Source organism: Paroedura picta, chromosome 2, assembly GCF_049243985.1.
Source record: "Paroedura picta isolate Pp20150507F chromosome 2, Ppicta_v3.0, whole genome shotgun sequence".
NCBI classification, from domain to species: Eukaryota; Metazoa; Chordata; class Lepidosauria; order Squamata; family Gekkonidae; genus Paroedura; species Paroedura picta.
Genome location: NC_135370.1, coordinates 132,437,539 through 132,461,193, shown reverse-complemented (window position 1 = coordinate 132,461,193; position 23,655 = coordinate 132,437,539). Strand labels below are relative to the sequence as shown.

At 42.8% G+C, this 23,655-nt stretch overlaps 1 protein-coding gene across 3 annotated transcripts in view; it reads right to left on the bottom strand.

The window, feature by feature from the left end:
- LTK (leukocyte receptor tyrosine kinase) overlaps positions 1-23,242 on the bottom strand; it is a 124,808-nt gene extending 101,566 nt beyond the window's left edge. For all 3 annotated transcript variants that reach the window (XM_077322818.1, XM_077322819.1, XM_077322820.1), the window contains exon 1: positions 23,109-23,242. In XM_077322818.1, the coding sequence (XP_077178933.1) occupies positions 23,109-23,190 (82 nt within the window). In that variant the 5' untranslated portion in view covers positions 23,191-23,242. The remainder of the gene's footprint in view (positions 1-23,108) is intronic.
- Positions 23,243-23,655: the final 413 nt, after the last annotated feature.

Sequence of the window (23,655 nt, the reverse complement as noted above, 5' to 3'; positions counted from 1 at the left end):
TCAGAAACTCACAGTCTGTTTTCTCATTACTGACATTTTTGACAGGAACATTGTCACAAAGAGAATTTTGCAACTTGGTGTTATTTCCATATTTTCCCTATTGCACTGTGAAAGATCTGATAAACAAGATTTGGGGTTTCCTGTTGTGTGGTAAAGTTTCACCCTCAAAATATGCAGTTCTTTTTCTTGCATAAATAATATATTTCTTTATGTTTTAATTTATATACCACCTTCTCTTGATCAAGTTGTCTCAGGGCAGTGTACAACATAATTCACAGGCTTCACAATCTCTATACATAAAGACTGATTTATACTTCTGACAACATGTTGAACGTTTGAAAGGCTCCAGAGTGAACCCCACCCACCAGGAGCCTTCCAAACGTTTGGTGCGTGCTGGGAGAAGTTCCTCTCTCCTGTGGCGGCAGGGCCAGGAAGCCGGGCAGTGCCTCTCCTGCTAGGGAGGGACATTGCCCAGCTCCCAGAGTCCTCCACCACTGTGGAACATGGCAGAAAGCTCCCTGTGCCTTGTGGTGGTGGCGACCAGGGAGCTACCAGGGTCAGGGAGCTGCACAGCGCCTCTCCCACACTGTGCAACACTCAGATATGAGTTGCAGGTTCTCCTTAGTTCTCCCACAAACCGTGGGACGCTCCTCAGACTGTGATGATGGTATGAGTCGCCCTTCCCCACTCCTCACAATACTGAAATGGTACGGAGGGCACTCTTTTGTACATTGTGGAAACCTACACGTAACAGATAATGTTAAAATAAATTCCTACAGCTGTTTCCATTTCCATATAAACTAAGTCAGGGGACAGGCTATTTATTTAAACAATTTTATGCTGCCTTTCTTCCAGTACCACCCATCAATTAAAAATACAACTAAAAAGATGAATACAAATAACACATAATCAGTAGACAACACTATCACAAAGCTGATTCTTCCTGCCAGTAACCAAGTTCCACTTGCAGACTCTTCTAAAAGCCAATAAAGAAGGGTTGCCTCAAAACCATGTTACCTTATTGACATATTATGCTAATGGGTCGTTAATAATGCAAATTGAGCACCTTGACTGTAGTGCTGTCTCACAGTTGAAGAAGAAGAAGAAGAGTTGGTTCTTATATGCTGCTTATGTCTACCCGAAGGAGTCTCAAAGCGGCTTCCAGTCACCTTCACTTTCCTCTCCCCACAAGAGACACCCTGTGGGGTGGGTGAGGCTGAGAGAGCCCTGATATTACTGCTCAATCAGAACAGCTTTATCAGTGCCATGGTGAGCCCAAGGTCACCCAGCTGACTGCATGTGGGGGAGCGCAGAATCAAAACCAGCATGCCAGATTAGAAGTCCACACTCCTAACCACTACACCAAACTGGCTCTCGGCATCTTGTCTTGTTAATCACTACAAAATGTCACAGAAAACATTTCTTCACCTGATTTGCTCAGGCTGTCTTCTAAGAAGACAACAAAGTTTTTTCTGATGGTGGAAAGTGCTGTCGAGTCGCAGCTGATTTACAGTGACTCTGGACGGTCTCCAAGGCAATTCAAAGGTGGCTTACCATTGCAACCCTGGTATTCCTTGGAGGTCTCCCATCCAAATACTAACCATGGCCAACTCTGCTTAGTTCCCAAGAACTGACGTTTGCCTGCACCAAAAATCTCTAGACTCCAGTCTGGCCTGGAGGAAATTCACCTACTATCCCACAGCAGCAATTAGAAATTGCCTGGGTGTGCAAGGAAGGAAGAGCCACAAGAGACAAACACTGGCACATCCCTTCCTGCCCACCCACTCATAATCTGCCTAAGTCCATAAAATCAGGATTTCTGTCTGATGATTATGTAACCTCTGTTTAAAAACCTCCAAAGGAGAACCCACCACCTTCCTAGGAAGCCTGCTCCACTGAGGAACCGCTCCGTCAGGAACTTCTTCCAGATGTTTAGCCGAAAATTATATGTTTGTAGACAGTTTAGAAGCTTGCTGATATTGCTGATTAATGTAGCCACTATGTTACAGGGAATATATATCATTAGTTTATATTTGCTTGGTTGTCTTTTTTCAAATGATCACTTACGTTTACTGCCCCAGATCCTTATGAATGAGGGATAACCTAAAAACATCCTTATAATTGCCCTGTCAGTATAGTTGACTATATTGCTGGGTTACTTGCCAACTACTCTTTATGAAAGTGCAGCTTTTTATTGATTGGGGGACATTACCGGACTCTCTAAAAGCAGCACTACACATTAATTCAAGAGTTTTCACTTGGCAGATAAAGCATATTGGTTATCACCACTACCAAGGCAGACTAGATTTGTGGATAAAGGCAATTCCCTGATTAGTACAAAGAATTGTAAGGCTGTGCAGTTGCTGGAATAAGGGAAATCAATTCTCTTTATACATAGTAAAGCAGTATAAACAGATTTTCCCAGTTTCATATGAAGAGGGATGAAAAATTGTCTGCTGAATCGTGCCTCATGATTCAGCCATTACGATCACTTAAAATAGCTAAAGTATCATCTTGTAACATTACAATAGACGTTTTAAAACTTAATTTTCCATGTATGATGGATAGGACACTAGATAGATTTTGTAAAATTCAGTGCATCAAACAACACTCATTGCTGGAGATGCAAGACACCTCTAATACAACTCTTTTACACACCCTTTAGTGTTGCCCCATTATTACAAACACAAACACATTCATACACACCAATTGGACGAAGTGTGCATGCGCACAAAGGCTCCTACCATGTGTAAAACTCTGGTGGTCTTAAAGGTGCCACTTTGTGTGATACATGAATGTGGAATTCCGAACTTTGAATCTTCTTGGAATTTTTACTTTGAAATGATTTCAAACGATCTTTACTTCAGATCTTAAAACTGTCCAAACCACTCTGATTGGAAGGAATGCAAAGCCACAACTCAGAGGTGCCAATTCACCTCCAGACTACAGAGATGAGTTCCCCTGGAGCAAAAGGGTGCTTTGAAGAGTGGACTGTATGGCATTGCACCCTACTAAGGTTACGGACCTCCCCAAATCTCCAGGTGTTTCCCAACTGGATCTGGCAGCCCTATTCCTCCACCCCACACAGGACCAGGCAATCCTGGCATTACTTGGTCTCACCTTGAAACATGGTTGAGAGGGATACTGGATGAAGTGGAAAGACAAAGAAAAAAAGGTAATTTAGCAACAAGCAAAACCCCAAAGCAAAATTTTAATGTATATGAATGTGATTAAAAGTAAGCTATTGTGGCTTTTGAGATCACCGATAGTCCTTTCCCTACAGTTTTCCCCGGTCCATTCCTACATGTATCCCATTCCTGTCTGTTCCTACATACATCCCACCATTTTTATGCTAGGAGGAAGGAGTAATGTTATATGATGTTTTTGGGATAATCTGTTCAACTCCAATTAAAGATCTTAGTAATAAATACCTCCAAATTTGATGTTATAAACCTATTCTGTTTCATACACTTCCTTGTAGTTAACATATAGTACCTCTATAATGAATTTTGGCACAAGTTATTTATATGTGCTTCAGGGGTTTGTCTGCTGCAACATGTACAGTCAAAATAAAGGGGGGAAATGCCGCTGGCATATAAAGCCACTTAAATAACCATCCATCAATTATTCCAGTGATATATTTTATTTATTTATTTATTTATTTATTTATTTATTATATTTATATACCGCCCTCCCCAAAGGCTCAGGGCGGTTTACATAGGAACAAAGAACAATACATAAAACAGTCTATAAACAAGTGAGTACCTTACAATAATAATACTAATAGATGTAACCATATAACAATATAACAGTATAAACAATATAAACAATATAACAGTGCAACAATACAAACAGGTCCAGAGCATTAGTGGAATTCTTTTGGACTATTTGTCACATTTTTCTTGTGAAGAAGTGTGCATGCCCATGGAAACTTAGACCTTGAATCCAACCATTAGTGTTAAAGGTGCTACTGGACTATGTCTTTGCTGTGTTTTTTCTCATATGGCTGAATCTAAGACTGAAGTTTCTGAAATGGAAAGAAGCCATCAGATACATGTCTCAAACAGATGTAAGGGTTTCTATATGTAGTATATGTTGCATAAAGTATAAAGTCTATACCGTAATAGTAATGTATCAAACCCAAAATTATATACAGCACTATTATACTGGAAGCATTTCTCTTAAACTTCATCAGAATTTCCAAAAGAGACCCCCAAATGTGTGTACCATTCATAACTGATGTGAAATACGTAGTTTTAACTTGGCCATTTCTACTCAAATAATAACCATATGGGGAGATCAGGGTACTTGGTCTCACATCTGGTCTGCTGCTTCAACAGGAAACACCCTCCCGTTTGCCTGCCAGTCCACAATTGGCTAGTGAGATAATGACTGGGAAATGGGGTGGGGTGGGCTTCATGAGACATTGCACTGGCTCTTCTGGAGAACCTATGACCCACCAGATGGGAAGGGGGAATCGGGAGTGATGAAGTAATTTTCTTGAGGATTCTAGCAAAAACCTGTCTTGGTTGGATTATGGCCATTACTTGATGCCAGTTGTTGCAAGACTATAAAAGTTTGAGTGGAGAAGGTAAACTCTGGGGATTTTTGGTGAGTTGAGGCCTGGACTCTGGTGTAATGGACTATAATTGCAATGCATGGCTATGTAGAGAGTGCTTAAGCCATTGTCTCCACCTTTTGTTAGCTTTTCTTGTTTTCTTCTGCTGCAAGATTTTTAGAGTGCTGCCTAGAACCAAAAACTATTTCTGAAAGTATTTAATAAACTTCATATATTTCCCCAAAGGATTGGTTTCTTGTGTACACTGCCTTGGGAGCCCATGGAGGTCAGGCTTGGACTCTGAGAGGCTACACCATGTAGTAAGTCTACATTCATATTCTAATCATCCTCTTTCCAGGTTTTCCCTGTCTTCACTACACTCTTTTCCAAACCTAAAAAAAATAAAACAATAGTACAGCCCAAGCACTTTAGCATGTCATCTGGAAAGAATGATACACATTTTCCTGCTACAAAGGGCTTTCCCACATCAGTTCTATTTTCCACACCTTCAGTCTACAATGGGTTCATTAACAACATTCCTCCTGGCCCCACTACTACAGGGCTCTTTTAAAAAGAGAATTGCCATTTTTATAACAATCTATTGTTACTTACTGACTTTAGCTTCAGATCTTAGGTCTTCTGAATTCCAAGTTTGTTTAGGTTTTTTAATGAAATCTCTAACCATTTTCATTGTAGAGCAGATGCAGATGCAGTCGAGGACAGATGCAGTCAAGTTTTTTTATTCTAAAGGAGGAAACTACAAGACAACTGGAGGGAGAGTATCGCAATGCATGGTTATGTAGAGAATGCTTAAGCATCTGAAATAAATGTACACTCAGTAGCCAAGGTGAACACAGTGTCTTTACTCACAAGAAACACCCAGCAACAAACAGTGTCATCTATCACCTTATATAACTTAGTATCCCATCTTAACTTCCTGCGCTTGGAAACAGTTCCTTGAACTATTAACTCCAGCAACTAATCATGTGTCCTGGCACAAGCCAAGTACAATACAACCTTCAGCTTTTGCAATCGTAAGATTTTGACATCTAATGCAAAATATAAATGTGTGGACTAGATGGCCTGCATGGCCCCTTCCAACTCTATGATTCTATGTTATGCTGACATTGTGCTATAGAACTGTGGTGCTATAACACTCCCACTAGTCTATTTCAAATTTTAACAAAACTGTTATAACGCTCCAGTGCATGTGTGAAGAACAAAGTCAGTGAGTTGCCTAAGCAGCCATGATGACCCCAAAACTGAAAGCCAATGTAAAATCACCGTGGGATATATATGGAAGGGAAAATTCAGAATGATGACTGGGAAGCGTGCAGACAACTTCCACTTATGGAAGTGCCAACATTCATACCACTATATTGCTAGTAGTGATTAAAACAGTGAGAATTTCCACCATGTGGATGGAGCCTAGGAATCTGTGTTTTTAATGTGTCAGGCTTGGATTCTTTTCACAGATGACAATTGTACTTTAAAAATTAGCCTTAAAATCATATTTCCAAAATTAAAAACTGGACAGTTTGAATTGGTTTCTCTTCATTCCTTCAGGTGACAGATGTTCACACCAGTACCCTCCACCATGTATAAATCTTTCCCACTCTCCTCATGTTGGAAAAGCCATAGCAAGAATGTATCCAGAGACCTCTGGTGAATTTTCCTGGTTTTCATAAGCAAGCAACTACTTCTACACTTAGAGGCGGAGCTTGCTAATAGCATAGAATAAACTAGATTGTTCCAGCACTAGCCTGATCCATTGGGGGGGGGGGGAGAGTATACATGGGCCTTTCAGTTACAAATTTCTTTTTTTATCCCCTGATGCTTCAGGCCGCTTTAACTGCATGTGGCAGATGAGTGTCAGTGTGTCACATCAAACTGCCTTGACCTCAGCATGAAATCAGTGCCCCAGCATCAAAGGGTAAGAAACACAGGAGTGTCTTTGAGAAACAAAGACTCTTGGGAAAATTTCCCTCTTCATTTTTGACCATAGCTAAATTGATTAAGCAAAGACTGTACCAAAATTTTCAGCTACTAGTAACAGCCTCTCACATTAGTACTAACTTGTTCCTTTTCCAGGTACAAGAGGAAACTACTATTAATTTTTCTGTGCACACCTTCAGTGTTCCCTGTTGTTAGCTCGAGCTTGCAAGGAGGACAGGCTGCTTTAAAATAAAACTCACATGAGGCTTGTGTTTTTAAAAAGGAAAACCTTTATTCACCAAGAAATTCATACTGGGATAGGAAAGGCAAGTGGTATTCTGAATAAATGTTGGACTGGGTGACCCAGGTTGCTTGCTTGGAGGAGAGAGAGAGAGAGAGAGAGAGAGAGAGAGAGAGAGAGAGAGAGAGAGAGAGAGAGAGTGAGTCATGGGCATAAGAAGTCCCTGAAGCTAGCAATCTAGACAATAAAGGGATAGCAGCAGGACAGACAAGAGGAAAGCATACAGAAGGAGAATATTCTTGCCCACCTTGCTGTTTCCATGGCTTCTCCTTAGTGCAGATGTGCAAGAGACATTGCTTCATCCTTCCCTTCCAACATGCATGGCATATGATGCTGCAGTAGCTGCCCTGAGACAGCTGTGCCAATAGTGGTGGTTATAGAAATCAAATGAACAAACAAACAAATAATTCAAACCATCAGGACATTTGCAGTTCCCTCCAAAGGCTAGTCTAAAAATTGACTCCTTATATACTCTGCGAGGTAAGTGGGTTATGCACTTTTATCTCTTTGCCAGTTTGGTGTAGTGGTTAGGAGTGTGGACTTCTAATCTGGCGAGCCGGGTTCGATTCTGCGCTCCCCCACATGCATCCAGCTGGGTGACCTTGGGCTCGCCATGGCACTGATAAAATTGTTCTGACCGAGCAGTGATATCAGGGCTCTCTCAGCCTCACCCACCCCACAGGGTGTCTGTTGTGGGGAGAGGAATGTGAAGGCGACTGTAAGCCGCTTTGAGCCTCCTTTGGGTAGGGAAAAGCGGCATATAAGAACCAACTCTTCTTCTTCTTCTTCTTCTTCTTCTTCTTCTTCTTCTTCTTCTTCTTCTTCTTCTTTTATCTTAGAGGTAAATGTTGTACCAAACTCCATTTAAGAGGTCATTCTATAGTTTTGAGCTACAGCTGTAAAGTCATAATGATTAAAATGTAATGATTTTGCCTACAATTTCACTCAAAAGGAAAACCAAGTTGTTTTCACAAGTGGTGTATAGTTGTGTATCAGTGTTGCCAGTTTTTTGTTGAAAGCAGAGGATCCCTCACCCCAGCTCCTGTTTCCTACCAGTGCTCCTGTGGCCAGCAGGAGATAAAGGCTGTCACTATCAGCATGATGTCATTTCCAGAGAAAACCTGGAAGCAATGTCAGTCCTCTTTAGGAATCATCAGAAATGCTATGGTTTCACCACAAAGATTATGGCATCAAACATGACATCAAATTTTGGTTTTCATCAGGTGACATCACACAATCATCAATACCCCCCCACACACACTCCTGCAATAGCTGAAACCCCTATTGGATGTGTGCATAAATATGAAAGAAAATCCACACTTTAACCTTATGCCTCAACAGTTTGCTCCCCCCGCCCCAGCCTGCCTGCATATAGATATAATCCATAACTATGATACCTCTTCTAACTAGGAAGCACTGACATGATCCCAGACCATTGTAAGGAAACTGTAAGTAACCTTCCAAAGCATGGAAGTAGCAAGGTCATAGTGGTGCCTAAGTCTAATCCTTTTTTTGTTGTTGTTCCAAGCAGATGGGATAAATCTTGAATTGGGACTGAAAAGGAATATAGCACTCTGAAATGGTAATGTATCACTTAGACCAGGGGTAGTCAAACTGCGGCCCTCCAGATGTCCATGGACTACAATTCCTAGGAGCCCCTGCCAGCTTTCCATGGACATCTGGAGGGCCGCAGTTTGACTACCCCTGACTTAGACACAGAGAGATGAGACATCAGAAATGCTAAATGTTGGTCCAGCAATATCATTTAGGAAGATGCAACTATCATCTGTATTGATTCCATTTTACTTCGAAGACGTTCCAAATGTCCTGTTTCCATTTTGCATCCTTGTACCTTGTAATGACAGGGTTGGTATATCGTGATTTGCCTCCCACTGCCTTAAGAACCCAAACTGAGCTGACAGATGGAGTCTCAGAATTCCACAAAATCCTAAACTGCGAACAATGACATTCCCTGGAAATACTGTTGTTTCAGAATGGCTGTTCTATAATCAAAACAGAGTCTGAGGTAACAAGGGTCTTTGCAAGTATTAGCAAAGGATCCTCACAAAGCCTTGGGGATACCTTTCCTTAATCCCCCAGACGCCCTCATTTGTCACTATAGTGACATGGAAGAAGTCACCCCTGCAGACAGCCTCACAGTAACTCTTGTCAGTTTTACAACTTCTTGTACTTTATGGCATGTTTGGCCTCTGGCTGTTTACTCAGCACCTGGGTTTAAAATTTTCAGCCATGAATAATATGAAAGGGCAATGATGAGCAGATTAGTATTGTGCCAGAAAATACCTGAATACTTAATAGGATTTTTGTTTTGTCATCAAAAAAGACAAAAACAACCTCCCCCTAACCCTTATGATGGCTGAATGGTCCATTGCTGAAGCCTGAAGGGATGTACAGGCACAGAGGACATTTTTTAAAAATTATCCCTTAAATAAAAAGAAAAAAATGGTTTGCAATGGTGTGTCCCAATTCACTGGCAAACATTTACTATCTGGTAAGTGCTGCCTGGTAATGGTAGAGGACAGGAAAGCCTGTAGGATCATTGTCCATGAGGTCGCGATGGGTCAGACACAACTTCGCACCTAACAGCAACAATAACAAAGTGCTTATGACATCCTATAATGTGATTCTTAAGAGCCTCTTGTGGCGCAGAGTGGTAAGGCAGCCGTCTGAAAGCTTTGCCCATGAGGCTGGGAGTTCAATCCCAGCAGCCGGCTCAAGGTTGACTCAGCCTTCCATCCTTCCGAGGTCGGTAAAATGAGTACCCAGCTTGCTGGGGGGTAAACGGTAATGACTGGGGAAGGCACTGGCAAACCACCCCGTATTGAGTCTGCCATGAAAACGCTGGAGGGCGTCACCCCAAGGGTCAGACATGACTCGGTGCTTGCACAGGGGATACCTTTACCTTTAATGTGATTCTTAGCTGGTGAAGGAAAACCTTTCCATATCAAAATATGTTTCTAATGTGGGGAGAATACATCTCCCCTGCAACAGTGATGCCCTGTGCAAAGAATGAGCATTTATTAGCTAAAGAGAGTACTTTGGAAATGCCCTAGGGAATGCAGAAGCCGTAATTTTCTCTTCTGACCCTCTTGAGACTGGGATTTGAAGAAGAAGAAGAAGAAGAAGAAGCTCTCTCCACAACAGACATCCTGTGAGGTAGATGAGGCTGAGAGAGCCCTGATATTACTGCTCGGTCAGAACACTTTATCAGTGCTGTGGTGAGCTCAAGGTCACCTAGCTGGCTGCATGTGGGGGAGCACAGAATCAAACCCAGCTCCCCAGATTAGAAGTCCGCACTCCTAACCACTACACCAAACTTCCACAGCTTCCTCATACCTTTTGATTATAGTTAGCCTTTGGCTGTTTATCCAGCACCTGGATTTTTTATCTCATTAGCAACAAACAGACCAAAAAGTGTTGTCATTAGCAAAGTGGCACATTCATATAAAGACCTGAATGCTCAACAGGGTCTTTGAAAACCATCTTTATTCCACAGTGTTCTTGAGTCTTGACTGTAATCAAGAGGCCAAAGCTGAGAGTGAGCTAAGATTGGCCAGGGAAGCCCATTGTAACAAGAAAAGATTTTTCAGTTATGTGAGGAGCAAACGTAAAGTAAAGGAGGCAATAGGCCCACTGTTGGGTGTGGATGGACAAACTCTAATGGAAGATGCAGAAAAAGCAGAAAGGCTTAGTGCCTATTTTACATCTGTTTTTTCCCACAGGTCACAGTGTTTAGGCACATCTAGAGATGGCCGTAGCCAAAGGATAGTGTCTGGGTGGCAGGTTAACATGGATAGAGAGGTTGTCGAGAGGCATTTATCTGCACTGGATGAGTTCAAATCCCCTGGTCTGGATGAAATGCACCCGAGAGTGCTCAAAGAACTTTCCAGAGAACTTGCACAGCCCTTGTCCATCATCTTCGGAACCTCTTTAAGGACTGGAGATGTCCCGGAGGACTGGAAGAGAGCAAACGTTATTCCGATCTTCAAAAAAGGGAGGAAGGATGACCCAGGAAACTACAGACCAGTGAGTCTGACCTCTGTTGTGGGGAAGATAATGGAGCAGATATTAAAGGGAGCGATCTGCAAACATCTAGAGGACAATTTGGTGTTCCTAGGAAGTCAGCATGGATTTGTCTCCAACAGGTCCTGCAAGACCAACCTGGTTTCCTTTTTTGACCAAGTAACAGGTTTGCTGGATCGGGGAAATTCGGTTGATGTCATTTACTTGGATTTTAGTAAAGCTTTTGACAAGGTTCCCCATGATGTTCTGTTGGATAAGTTGAAGGACTGCAGTCTGGATTTTCAGATAGTTAAGTGGATAGGGAATTGGTTAGAGAACCGCACTCAAAGAGTTGTTGTCAATGGTGTTTCATCAGACTGGAGAGAGGTGAGTAGCGGGGTACCTCAGGGCTCTGTGCTCTGCCTGGTACTTTTTAACATATTTATTAATGATCTAGATGAGGGGGTGGAGGGACTACTCATCAAGTTTGCAGATGACACCAAATTGGGAGGACTGGCAAATACTCCGGAAGATAGAGACAAAGTTCAATGAGATCTGAACACAATGGAAAAATGGGCAAATGAGAACAAGATGCAATTTAATAAAGATAAGTGTAAAGTTCTGCATCTGGGTCAGAAAAATGAAAAGCATGTCTACTAGGTAACACTGTGTGTGAACGAGACCTTGGGGTACTTGTGGATTGTAAACTAAACATGAGCAGGCAGTGTGATGCAGCGGTAAAAAAGGCGAATGCTATTTTGGTCTGTATCAACAGGGGCATCAAATCAAAATCACAAGATGTCATAGTCCCATTGTATACGGCACTGGTCAGACCACACCTGGAGTACTGTGTGCAGTTCTGGAGGCCTCACTTCAAGAAGGACGTAGATAAAATTGAAAGGGTACAGAGGAGAGTGACGAAGATGATCTGGGGCCAAGGGACCAAGCCCTATGAAGATAGGTTGAGGGACTTGGGAATGTTCAGCCTGGAGAAAAGGAGGTTGAGAGGGGACATGATAGCCCTCTTTAAGTATTTGAAAGGTTTTCACTTGGAGCAGGGCAGGATGCTGTTTCTGTTGGCTGCAGAGGAGAGGACACGCAGTAATGGGTTTAAACTTCAAGTACAACGATATAGGCTAGATATCAGGAAAAGAAATTTCACAGTCAGAGTAGTTCAGCAGTGGAATAGGCTGCCTAAGGAAGTGGTGAGCTCCCCCTCACTGGCAGTCTTCAAGCAAAGGTTGGATACACACTTTTCTTGGATGCTTTAGGATGCTTAGGGCTGATCCTGCATTGAGCAGGGGGTTGGACTAGATGGCCTGTATGGCCCCTTCCAACTCTATGATTCTGTGATTCTGTGATTCTGTGATTCTGTGAAGACATGAAGTTTCAATAACACCAGCAGCCAAATCCCAGTCACCAATTAAGGCCATTCCGCACAACTTAAATGTAACAGAAGTCTTACCTTTGGTAAACGCTACTAATTCAACGTTCCGCATGACGTCGTACACAATCTGCAACACTCCCGCAAAAATTGCTTCGTTGTAGCGCTTTTCAGGAAATTGGGAAAAGTGGATTCCCCCTGAAAAAACCACTACACTTCTGAGCACAAGCTGCAGCACATCAGCGAAAGACATGTACGTTCTCAATGTAGTGGTAGAAAGAATGTCCCTCCCCCACTCTCGCCCCTGAATTTCCGGAGAAGTGATCGCCATTTTTCCCCCTTAGACTGGGGAAAGCAATGAACGAGCAAGGCTTCCCCGGCTAAAGTCCGTCCACAGAAGTGCTTAAAAGTAAAACAAAGCTCCCTACTAGTGTCTTTAAAGTTCCCAAGCAGAATACAGATGACACCAAATTGGGAGGAGAACTGAACACTCCAGAAGATAGAGGCAGTGTTCAACAAGATCTGAATATGCTGGAAAAGATGGGCAGATGAGAACAAGATGCAATTCAATAAGGAGAAATGTAGAGTTCTACATCTACGTCATAAAACTGAGAAGCAAGTATACTGGATGAGAGATACACTTCTGGGGAGCAGTGTGTGTTAATGTGATCTTGGGGTACTTGTGGACTTTAAGCTACATATGAGCAGACATTGTGATGTGGTGATAAAGAAGGCAAATGTAGTCTTGGGATGTATCAACAGAGGCATCACATCAAAATCACAAGATCCATAGTCTCACAGTATACCACATCAGTCAGATCCCACCTGGAGTACTGTGTGCAGTTCTGGAGGCCTCATTTCAAAAAGGATGTGAACAAAATTGAGATGGTTCAGAGGAGAGTGATGAAAATGATCCAGGGCCCTATGGGGAAAGGCTGAGGGGCTGGAGAAGAGGAGGTTGAGAGGGGACGCAATTACTCTCTTTAAGTATTTGAAAGGACCTAGAGGAGGGCAGGGAAAGGTTCCTGCTGGCAACAGGAGATAGGACCAACAGTAATGGGTTTAAACTATGTGGAGAATGATACTGGCTAGTTATCAGGGGGGGAAAATCACAGTCGGAGTAGTTCAGCAGTGGAATCAGCTGCCTAAGGATGTGGTGAGCTTCCCCTTGCTGGCCATCTTCAAGCAGTGGCTGGACAGATACTTATCCTGGAAGCTTTAAGCTGATCCTACATTGAGCAGGGGGTTGGAATAGATGGTCTGTATGGCCTTTTACAGCTCTATGATTCTATGTTCATTTTTACTTTGCTGTCTTGGGCTGTATCGACAGAGACATAACATTCAAGTCAAGAGATATCATACTCCCACTGTACGCCACTTTGGTCAGGCTGCATCTGGAGTACTACAAAGAGGGTGTGAACAGAACAGAACATGTGTGGAAGGAACTAACAAGGATCATCAGGGGCCTGGAGACCAAGCCCTGTAAGAAGAGGCTGATGGACTGGAGGTTCAGTCTGGAGAAGAGGAGGTTGAGAAGAACATGATTGCTCACTTTAAGTACTGTCAGTTAGTGGAGAGCTGGGAGCTGTTCCTCTTAGCAGCAGAGGACAGGACTTGCAATAATTGCTTTAAACTACATCTGGCTGCAGAGCCTTTATTTATTAAAATGACTCACAAATTAACTAATAACATGCAGGTGACTGGAAGGAAGCTATAAAATTTGGACAGCTGCTATTACATGCATGACATAGCCATCCTCCTCCAATGTTTGTATATATGTGTGTGTGTGTGTGTGTGCCTATGCCTCTCAATTTTGGACAGCGTGTACACTTTATCCAAGAGATTTTCTTTGCTAAATTTTCTAGAGCTAAGGCAAATTATTTCAATTTTATGACTATCAATGGACAATGTGACATATACTAAGAGGTGGATCCACAGCTCTAAAATTAAAATTGCCAGCTCTTGGGTGGATCTTGGGGAGGGGTCTCATTGGGATATAATACCTTAGCATTCACCCTCCAGAGTAGCCATCTCTCTAATGGAATTGAATTCGGTCACCTGAAGATTGGTTATCATTAAAGATCACCAGGCCACAACAGAAGGCTGGAAACCCTATCCATGATACCAGCCTTAACTGTATCTATTGTAGGGGTCTCAGAGGGCAGGGGATATCTCTTCAAACAGAGCATTCCCAGTACTGCAGATAAGGTCGAAGAGCTAGCAAGCTAGAGAGGTCAGGTTCTTTTGTATCTTTCCTCTTTGCCTCCTCTGCTGCTGTTTCTTGGTTACCTAGATTGCTGTTGTCAGGGGTTTACTTCCTTTGAGAAACCCTCTTCCTGGACTGACAACCTTCAGGATAAGGTTGGCAATCTCCCTCCAGCCAAGCCTAGGTAGATTACTAGAATGATTACTCGTCCTTTCCTATACTAGTGTATAACTTCTTAACAATAAAGGGGTTTCATTTCTTTCCTAAAGCAACAACCCTTGGGTGGACTCTTATCCTTAAGGCACTATAGATGCTAATTTTCTGCCTTGAAGCATTCCCCCCTAATTTATTGAAGCTAATTACATTTTGTATTGTACCTTCATATCCCAGTTCCTTTCTTTGCAACACTCCTTCCACCTTCAGCCTGGGCTACAAGGATTCATAAATCTCCATTCCTACTTTTGTCTATGACCCATTATGCATGGCAACAGCTACGCCGGGTTGCCAATATTCCATTGCAGTGGGGCAAAAAGCCCTGCCATTCCCCGTGTATGCTTGGGGGAGGGGCTCCACTGGCACAAGCTGGCTGCACCAATGCAACCACCCACACACATGCAATGCAGGGCCGGAAGCTCCGGGAGCACTCTGCTGCCACAGCAGTGGCAGCAGGGGGATCAGGGGCATGGGTCCCCCACTACACGATGGTGGGGAGCAGCATGCTGACCTCCCACCATGATGGGGATAGAGGGAAGCCCTTGTCAGCTCTGTGGAGCTGCAGAGCTGGCAGGGGCAAGAGGCATCCCTGCAGGGATGCTGTAGGTTGGGGGAGGAGCCGGGCCCAAAATCCCAGTTCCTCCAATTATGCACAGGGCTAGCCCGACCTAGCCCTTGCCTGTGCCCACGGTGGTTCCAGGCCCGCGGAAGAATCTGAGTTTCCTTAATGCGGGTCTTCCGAGGGCCTGAGTTAGGCCAGGTCTTGCATGGTGGTGACATCATGCATAATAGTGGATTTCCCCTGAAGCCCTGTCACTGCCATCAATGGTATTCCAGCCTGTGCATAATCGGTCAAAGGGAGCTCTGACTCTTGAAAACTCATGCTTCAAAAAATCTTGTTGATCTCTAAGGTCCTACTGGACTGGAATCTAGTTAATCCTCAAAGTAGAACACACAACTCCAGAAGTCCAGCACGACAGATAGCAAACTGTACTAAATGATTCACAAAGTTACTTGGAAAACCTGTGGTCCACATTATAGTGTGTAGTTTGCTTGAAACTAGGATCCTACTATGTGGTGGGGATCTTTGATCATTTAATATGCTTCAGTTCTGCTTTTTTACTTCTGATTGGTCCTACAGCCCCAATCCTATTGAATTGATTATTGACTGTTCCATCCATCAACTGTACTCACCCACACTGTGTAGCCTGCCTCAAAGTCAAGTGAGAAAGGCACACTATAAATAGTTACTGGCCCTTCTCTGGCACCCGGCAGGGTGGGAAGACTGGCAGCATCATGCAGTGCCACAGCGTCACCCAGAAGCAACACCACCACATCACACAACACTGTGGTAAAAGCTGCAGAGCATGGGAAAACTCCGAGACCATCGTGCAACAATAATGTTATCTCAAGGTACTGTCCTGGGAGTTACATTGCAGCACTGTATGATGCCATTCCCAACAGTTCTTTTCGCACCCGCGACTCATTTGAGAATCAGCAAGAGGCAGAGGTCAGTGATGGGAGCTTGCCTGCTTAAGCAAGTCATGTGGCAACACTATAGCTATCGATGACCATGCCGGGCTCCTGGTGTAGTGTGTTCTGTCTGTGAAGAGACATGCACGTACAGTCTGGGTCTGACACCATCTCTGACCCCGGAGACTGCTGCCTTACCTGTCACCTGTTCTTCATTAGAAAGCTAAAGCACTTTCTGTCATCCATCCCTCAGTAAAACTCCTGTTCATCTGTTTCTCTTTACAGCCCTCTTGTCACACCTGTCACTAGTCTCTCTCTCTCTCTCTTCACCATCTTTAATTTCTCTGCCTCATTGGGCTCTGTCATGCAAACTGGTAGTAAGCTCTCTATGCTATAATGCCTGGACAAGCTTCAAAAATGTTGAGGTGCCGAGAAGGAGAGAAGCCTAGGAAAACCTCTTTCATAATATCTCTACTGGAGGAACTAAAGTTCAGCCCCAGGAGGGTGAATCATAAGCACAAGTGGTCTAGTCACACAACCCCTGTCCAATAAAATAAATATATTAAATGAAAACAAAAATAAAACTGGATTCTTTTCCTGTTTAAGTTACAGCACATGGCACAGAAACCGCTGCTATTTCACAGTTGCAACTTGACAAAAAACACATAAAGCATCTCAAACTGTGACCAAAGGGAACGTGCAGGCAGTGATCTCTAAAATGTCAGAATCTGTACTCTCTTTCACGTTCCTCGCTTTTCTTTTCCTAACAGCTAAATTCAGGTGATTCACACAAGGTATTGTTGTCTATACACAGGCTGTTGCAGACACATGGTATAGAGCAGCTACACCTCCCTTAATCTTTGAACTGTCCTAATTCATCCTCATGAACCCAATCACTAAGGGAATGCTTAAATTACAGACAGGGTTGCCAGTCTGCAGCTGGCAGGCTCCAGGAGGAAATGGGGGTGGGCCCTGTGGTGTCATAACTCCATTCCCTTCTATCCCCGGTCAATGGTGACCCGCTTTACCAATGTTAAAAACTGGTCAGCTTACATTAAGACCTTCCAAACAACATCTGCTCTCCTGAAGAAGATCAGGGTCCTGTACTTTCTGGTCCCAGGACAAAATAGCTGCCAGCTTAGCTTCTACTTGTAAGAAAGTTTCACGCTGGTATGGAGACAGATGGGGCCAGCAGTAAATAGTAGGGTGTGAGCCGTGGATCACTGGCTTTGACAGCTTTATTTCTGATATGTCTTTGTGAACTACAAATGGGTTCGAGGGGTTTGATTGGCTGGTTTGGCAGAGAGATCTCATGTGGCTGTGTTTGGATGCTGTGACACAGTTTACTAATGAAACAAGATTAACTTTTGCTTATATATTCTCACTGTTATGATGGTCAATTCTTAGTCTGAGGAGGAGTGCTTGCACTGGAAAGCTCACTCCTTGAATAAATCTTTGTTGGTCTTAAAGGTGCTACTGGACTCTGATTTTATTGTGGGACCATAGTCAGTTTTGCAGGGCCTGAAAGATGGAGCTGTCCCACCAGGCTTATGGTCAGGGCCCCAAATAGAATAACCACCAAAACGTGCTGCCCTCACTGCTGGGAGCTGGGAAACATCGGCTCCTTATCTGATATGCTATTAGTTGGGGGCAATCAGATAGTATTGTTTTATCCTAAATTATTCTTTATATTTTTATTATGATATTTAACCAACTTGAGCTAGATAATAATTATTATTGATTCCAGGCCAGTGTTTTAGACTCCACTGTGTAGGACTTGATGTGGGCTGGAACAGGGAGAAAGGAAGTTGTGTTCCCTGTAGCTCCAGACAGAGAAAGAACTGAATTTATTAAACAGTCTCCTTATATTGATACCAAGCACTAAAAACACACCAGGCCCTGGTTGGGGTTACCAGCTCTGTCCTGGGGATTTCTTGGAGATCTGGGAGCGATGCATGTGGGTGGAAGGAGGAAGTGTGGGCAAGGATTTCACCTAGAATCTATAGTACAGCATAGAGTCTGCCCTTCAAAGCTGCCATTTTCTCCAGAGGAATTGACATCTGTGGACTAGAATCAAACTACAATTCCAGAAGATTTCCAGGCCCCATTGGGAGGCTAGTAACTGTAGTTCTGGCTTTACCATAGGATCACTTCAGGTCTTTATCAGTGCCAGCATGTATTCCTTTCCCTGACCCATTTCCTCCCCCACAAAAGGATACTGGAAGATTTGTAGAAACCTGGTTCACTGACCTTTAAGACCAACAAAGTTTTATTCAAGTGTTAACCTCTGCTAAATGCCCCTTTTTGCATTCAGCGAGTTAAGCCCAAGAGAGGGCAGGATCTGTTGGTGATACACTGAGGGTTTCTCTTTTCCTAGGCACAATGAAGACAGTGATGTGAAAGCATATAGAGTTTATTTAGGGATTAATAAAGGGGGTACATTCTTGTAATTAAAATCACTTCAAAGCAAATCCAATACACAATCCCACAATATGTAAGTATAGATATATGTTAGCAAGCTTTACTTAGAATCATAGAATCATAGAGTTGGAAGGGGCCATACAGGCCATCTAGTCCAACCCCCTGCTCAAAGCATTTCAACAATTTCCCTTTCCATTCTGTTCTTGCAATTAAAAAAGCTACTTTGAGGTCATCTACTGAATGTCCTGGAAGGTTAAAGTGTTCCCCCACAGGTTTATCAGTCTTGTTGTTTCTGATGCTAGATTTGTGTCCATTTATCCTTTGTCGTAGGGTTTGCCCTGTTTGTCCTATGCAGAGAACGGAAGGGCATTGTTTGCATTTGATGGCATATATAATGTTAGAAGATGAGTATGTGAATAAGCCTTTGATGGTGCAGTTGATGTTGTTGGGTTCAGTGATAGTGATAGTGTTATCTGGATGTAAGTGACAGCAAAGTTGACATCTGGTTTATTGCAAGCGCTGGTACCAGTGTCCATGTTCAAATTAGATGTTGTATTATTGTGGGTGAGGAGTTATCTGTGCGCAAGAAAAGATTTGGCCCCCAGTGCTTGGGAAAGAGAACTGTCATTGTCCAGTATAGGCTGTAAGTCGCTGATGATGCTTTGAACTGTTTTGAGTTGAGCACCAGTGGTGTTCTGTTATTGTCTCTTTTGGGCCTGTTTTGTAACAGGTTTTCTCTGAGTATCATTTTGGCTTTGTTAATTTGTTTCTTGACTTCTTCAGGCTGCAGGTTAAGACAGGAGTTGGCTTGCAGGCTCTGCTCCCTCCCAGACACAGAAATGAGAGAACTCACTCACATTTGGGCTGGGGAGCCATGGAAGCAACCAATTCCCTAACGTAGTTAAATCCATTAAGGCAGGAGGGGAAATGCCATGAACCCCCTCTGAAGCTTCCATGGACTCTTGGGGGTCCACAGACCCTTGGTTGGAAATCCCTGCTATATATCATGGGTTTCTTGTAAGGATGAAATAGAAGAAAGAAGAAACTTTGAGCTCCTTGAAGAAAGAAGGGGGTAAAATATAATTGAACGACTCAGACTTTGGGTTTATGCAGTCTACGAGTACTTTCATACATGTATACTCTGCAACTAACATTTTCGTTCTGACCCAAATATTGCCCATAGCAAGCAAACAATCAGGGAAAGACAAACAGGTGGTTTCTACCTTTTACAGTTGGGGCAAAGCCAAAGAATGTATGAAAGAAACAAGTTTTATAATAAGCATAAGTCATCTTCCCCTCAAGTTGCACAGATTTCAGAGCACAACGTAAGAAAAACAGAAAGAGTGAACTGGATGACTCTTGAAGTCTAATCTACAATGCTATTGCTTGACTTAGAGACTATGAAGAAAATGTGTTCTCCTATACCCAATCATTGAGGTGCTATCTGTTACAAATAGATTTCTCTTGAGACTCTATGAATATTATTTTAGTGCACAGGATAAGAAACAGTCTGAGCTTTCTTTAAGGAGGACACAATGACCTAATAGTACACACCACTGAAATTTATACTACAGGGGCTTATTGTATTGGATTTAAGGAATAGCTTGCCTAACGTTGTACAGTCTTGGCAACATTATTTGAAAATGTTAAGACCTAAAGTTGCCAGGTCCCTCCTGGTACATTGTTAAAGGTACATTGACTCATATGGCCCTGGTTAGCCCAGCTTTTTCAGATCTTGGAAGCTAAGTCAGGTGAGCCCTCAATAAATGGATGGGAGACCACCAAGGAAGTCCAGGCTTTGCTATGCAGAGGCAGGCAACAGAAAACATCTGTTTGTCTCCCGGGCCTTGAAAACCCTTCAGGGTCACTATAATTCAGTTGCTTTTGGATGGCACTTACAACTACCACCTTGTTAAACCTTTTGTAATTCCAAATATACAGTGTTTACCAGATCATCCTTATCCAAATGCTTGTTAACCTGATTAAGCCTCCAGGTAAGACCTAGAGATCCCCCAGAATTTCAGCTCATCCCCATGCTGTCACAGTTTTTCCTCAGCCCACCCCATTAATTCCTAAACTATTACCCCCCCCCAGTTGTGGAATAAATTCACAAGGTAGGCCCTTGCTTGGAATTGAATCTGAGAATTTTTTCTGTCTTGAAAGGATGGGTTTGGACAGCGAGCATTTTTAGAATTTGCATGCCAGCATTCAACCTATGCTAAAACAGTCATTCCCATTGGGAGGCCTGACACCAGCATCTAAGCGTTACCTTCCTTGCCATTCTCGAATTCACATTCAAGAGCCGATTCTACCCAGTATAGTGCAGTGGTTAAGAGCAGTGGCCTCTCATCTGGAGAGCCGGGATTGATTCCCCACTCCTCCTCCACATGCATGAGAATTTCTAGTTACTAGAAGGCGCTCACTTTCATATTATGAGACTCTTGAGGCTGAGGGATGGCCAACTTTCCCCTCAACAATAAAAGTTTTTTTTTTAGAAATAGTGTTGATGAGGGGATCAAGTGTAAACACATGCACTCCCTACCAAAGCAATCTCTGGAGGGAGTTTCAGGGCAGAAGCCGAAGTTGCACTTAATGTTAGAAGTTTCTTCCATGCCCATTTCACCAGAAATTGGCTCCATTTCCAAGGCTAGCTTGGTGTTGAATTCTGTACCCAATAGAAACATCTGTTCTTTTTGTATTGTTGTATTGAATACACAAGGGAAGGCAGCTTAACTCAGCCTGCAGATCTCAGCTAAGCAGGGTCAGCACCGGGAAAGAAGACTACCACAGACAACTCTGCAGAGGAAGACAATGGCATGGTCAACCACCTTTTCTTCTCACTTACCTTGAAAACCTCTTGACTGGGGTTGCCAGAAGTGAGCTGCAACTTGAGGGCACTTTCTCAAGACACACATGGAACACACATGGCCCTAGTTAAGCCTTTTTAAAAGGCTGACTTTCTACTTGGGTGAATGAGGGTAACTTTGTTGGAAGGTTCAACATGGAATACTTCTCTCCTTAAACATTCTTCAGAAAACATATTTCTTTTAACTTTCTCTACTTGGTAGGTATTTAAACTACTGATTATACTAATACATAAACTATTGTACAAAACTATTGTAACTATTGTACAAAAATGGAGTGATGTTTGAGAGTTTCTGTGCAACCCTGTGATGACATTAAAGGATGAAGCAGCCCCATCACCAGAGGAAATGCTTCAAAATGGGAAAGCACAAAATCTCATAAGCAACTATAAAGTATAGTTGGTATTGATTTTTAAAATTAAATTCCTCATGGAAATAGAGGGTGGCTTGCTTAAAGCAGTTTATAAAGCAGAAGAAACAGATGCGTTTCCTCAAGTGTGGGTGGAAATCAGGGACCTTCTACTGCCAAAGTAATAAATAATTTTTAAAACATCCTCTATGACAAACAACACTAAGCAAAATCAGAATGCCACGTGGGCATAACAGCAAACCAGAGATGAGGCAGAGGGGGGAAAGAATGGTACCAATAAGTACATTATTTCAACCTGACAAAAAGGACTAGACGCGGCTATTAGTTTCAACTCTGTACGGATGGTTTTGGTTCTTTTTTTAAAAGTGCTTTTCACAAGAAAAAAATATATTCAGAGTTCCTCTGCCTTCAGGGGTATACCATCTTCTGTAATCGATCAGATCTCAACGTCTTTTGGTACTTGACATAAAGGCAGCTACTGTACACCGTGATATATTAAAAACTGATATCCTGTATTATTGTCCTATTAGACTGTAATTTATTATGAGTTTTTAAATTGGATTGTTAGCTGAGAGCTTATTTGGCTGGAACATGAGGTAAAAACTGAATGAGTAAAATAAATAAAACATTCCTTTTTCTGCTGTTGTTCAAATCAAGAGCATTTCACAATCTTCTTTCTACTTATCCGATTCTGCTTCCCCCCTCTGCAGCTTCCAAACCACCCTGATTTCATCCCTTTCCTGCTGTTTCAAAAGTGAAGCTGACAACGGTGAAGAAAGCCCCTGCTTGAAACTCATCTTATGCACCACTCCTTGGACAGCTGTCACACCCCTTTCCGCCAGATCTCTAATCTCTCTCCCCTCTTTCCCATCCACACATGCTCTCTCTTTCTTTCCCGCTATTGCTTTCTGAAGTTTCTCCTGTCCACTCAAATTCCTCCTTCACCCCAAAAAAGCATTCAGTGGCTATACATCGTCTGTCCAAGGCAACCTCTCAATTTATTCCAGAAAAAGCCAAAACAAGAGATGAGCACTTTCAGCAGAAGTGTAAGGTACAGCAATTTACTTCATGGCTGAATCACCATGCACTTGCAAAATCTCTCTACAGCCTTCAAAAACCCACAACTCAGCACTTGTCTTCCAAAACAAAAGTCCATCACATAATGTCTAAGAGCAGACCTGTTCAGTGGTGATAAGCACAGGACACACTAGCCCCATGCAATAGCCACCTAAGAATTAATTCCCCCATTTACACATTTATTTAAAACAAACTTTCAAAAAGGTAAAATAAAATGGCAAAGGCATTGATGTTGAAGGCACAGAAAGCAGAAAGGCTGAAAAACCATCACCAAAAGTCTTACCTAGTGTGGTGGTGCAGAGCACCAGCTGTAGGGAGATGGCCAGCTGTGGAAAGAAATCCATGACTTTGCTTCCTGCCTGCATTGACCCTGCTCTCTGTGTCACTCCTTCTCTCTAAGGCTCTGAAAATGCTCTGATGTTAATGCAAGGACTCTGGCTGGCTTATAGAAGAATTCCCACCTCCTGTTCTGGGAGACTCTCATGGGTCCTAAAGCCCTCGTGCTCTCGGCCCTATACGTTCTGCTCTTTCAGCAATTCAAGAAGTGGAATGGCATGAATTATTAACACCTCCATTTGTGCATTTATTTAAACATTAGCATTCAGTTGGAAGAGCCAGTTTGGAAAACTTAGCATTTTCCTGCAGCTGCCTTGGTTAATTTGTTTTCCCTTTGGCTTTTAAACATGAGGCGAGACTTGATAAAATAAGCACTTTTACCTAGTACTTGACAATAGTATAAATATCTGTCCAGAGAGTTCATGAGTTGTCATTACAGTAACTGATGGATAAAGATATTTATTTGAGATTTTAATTTTGCCTGCCTACAAAGG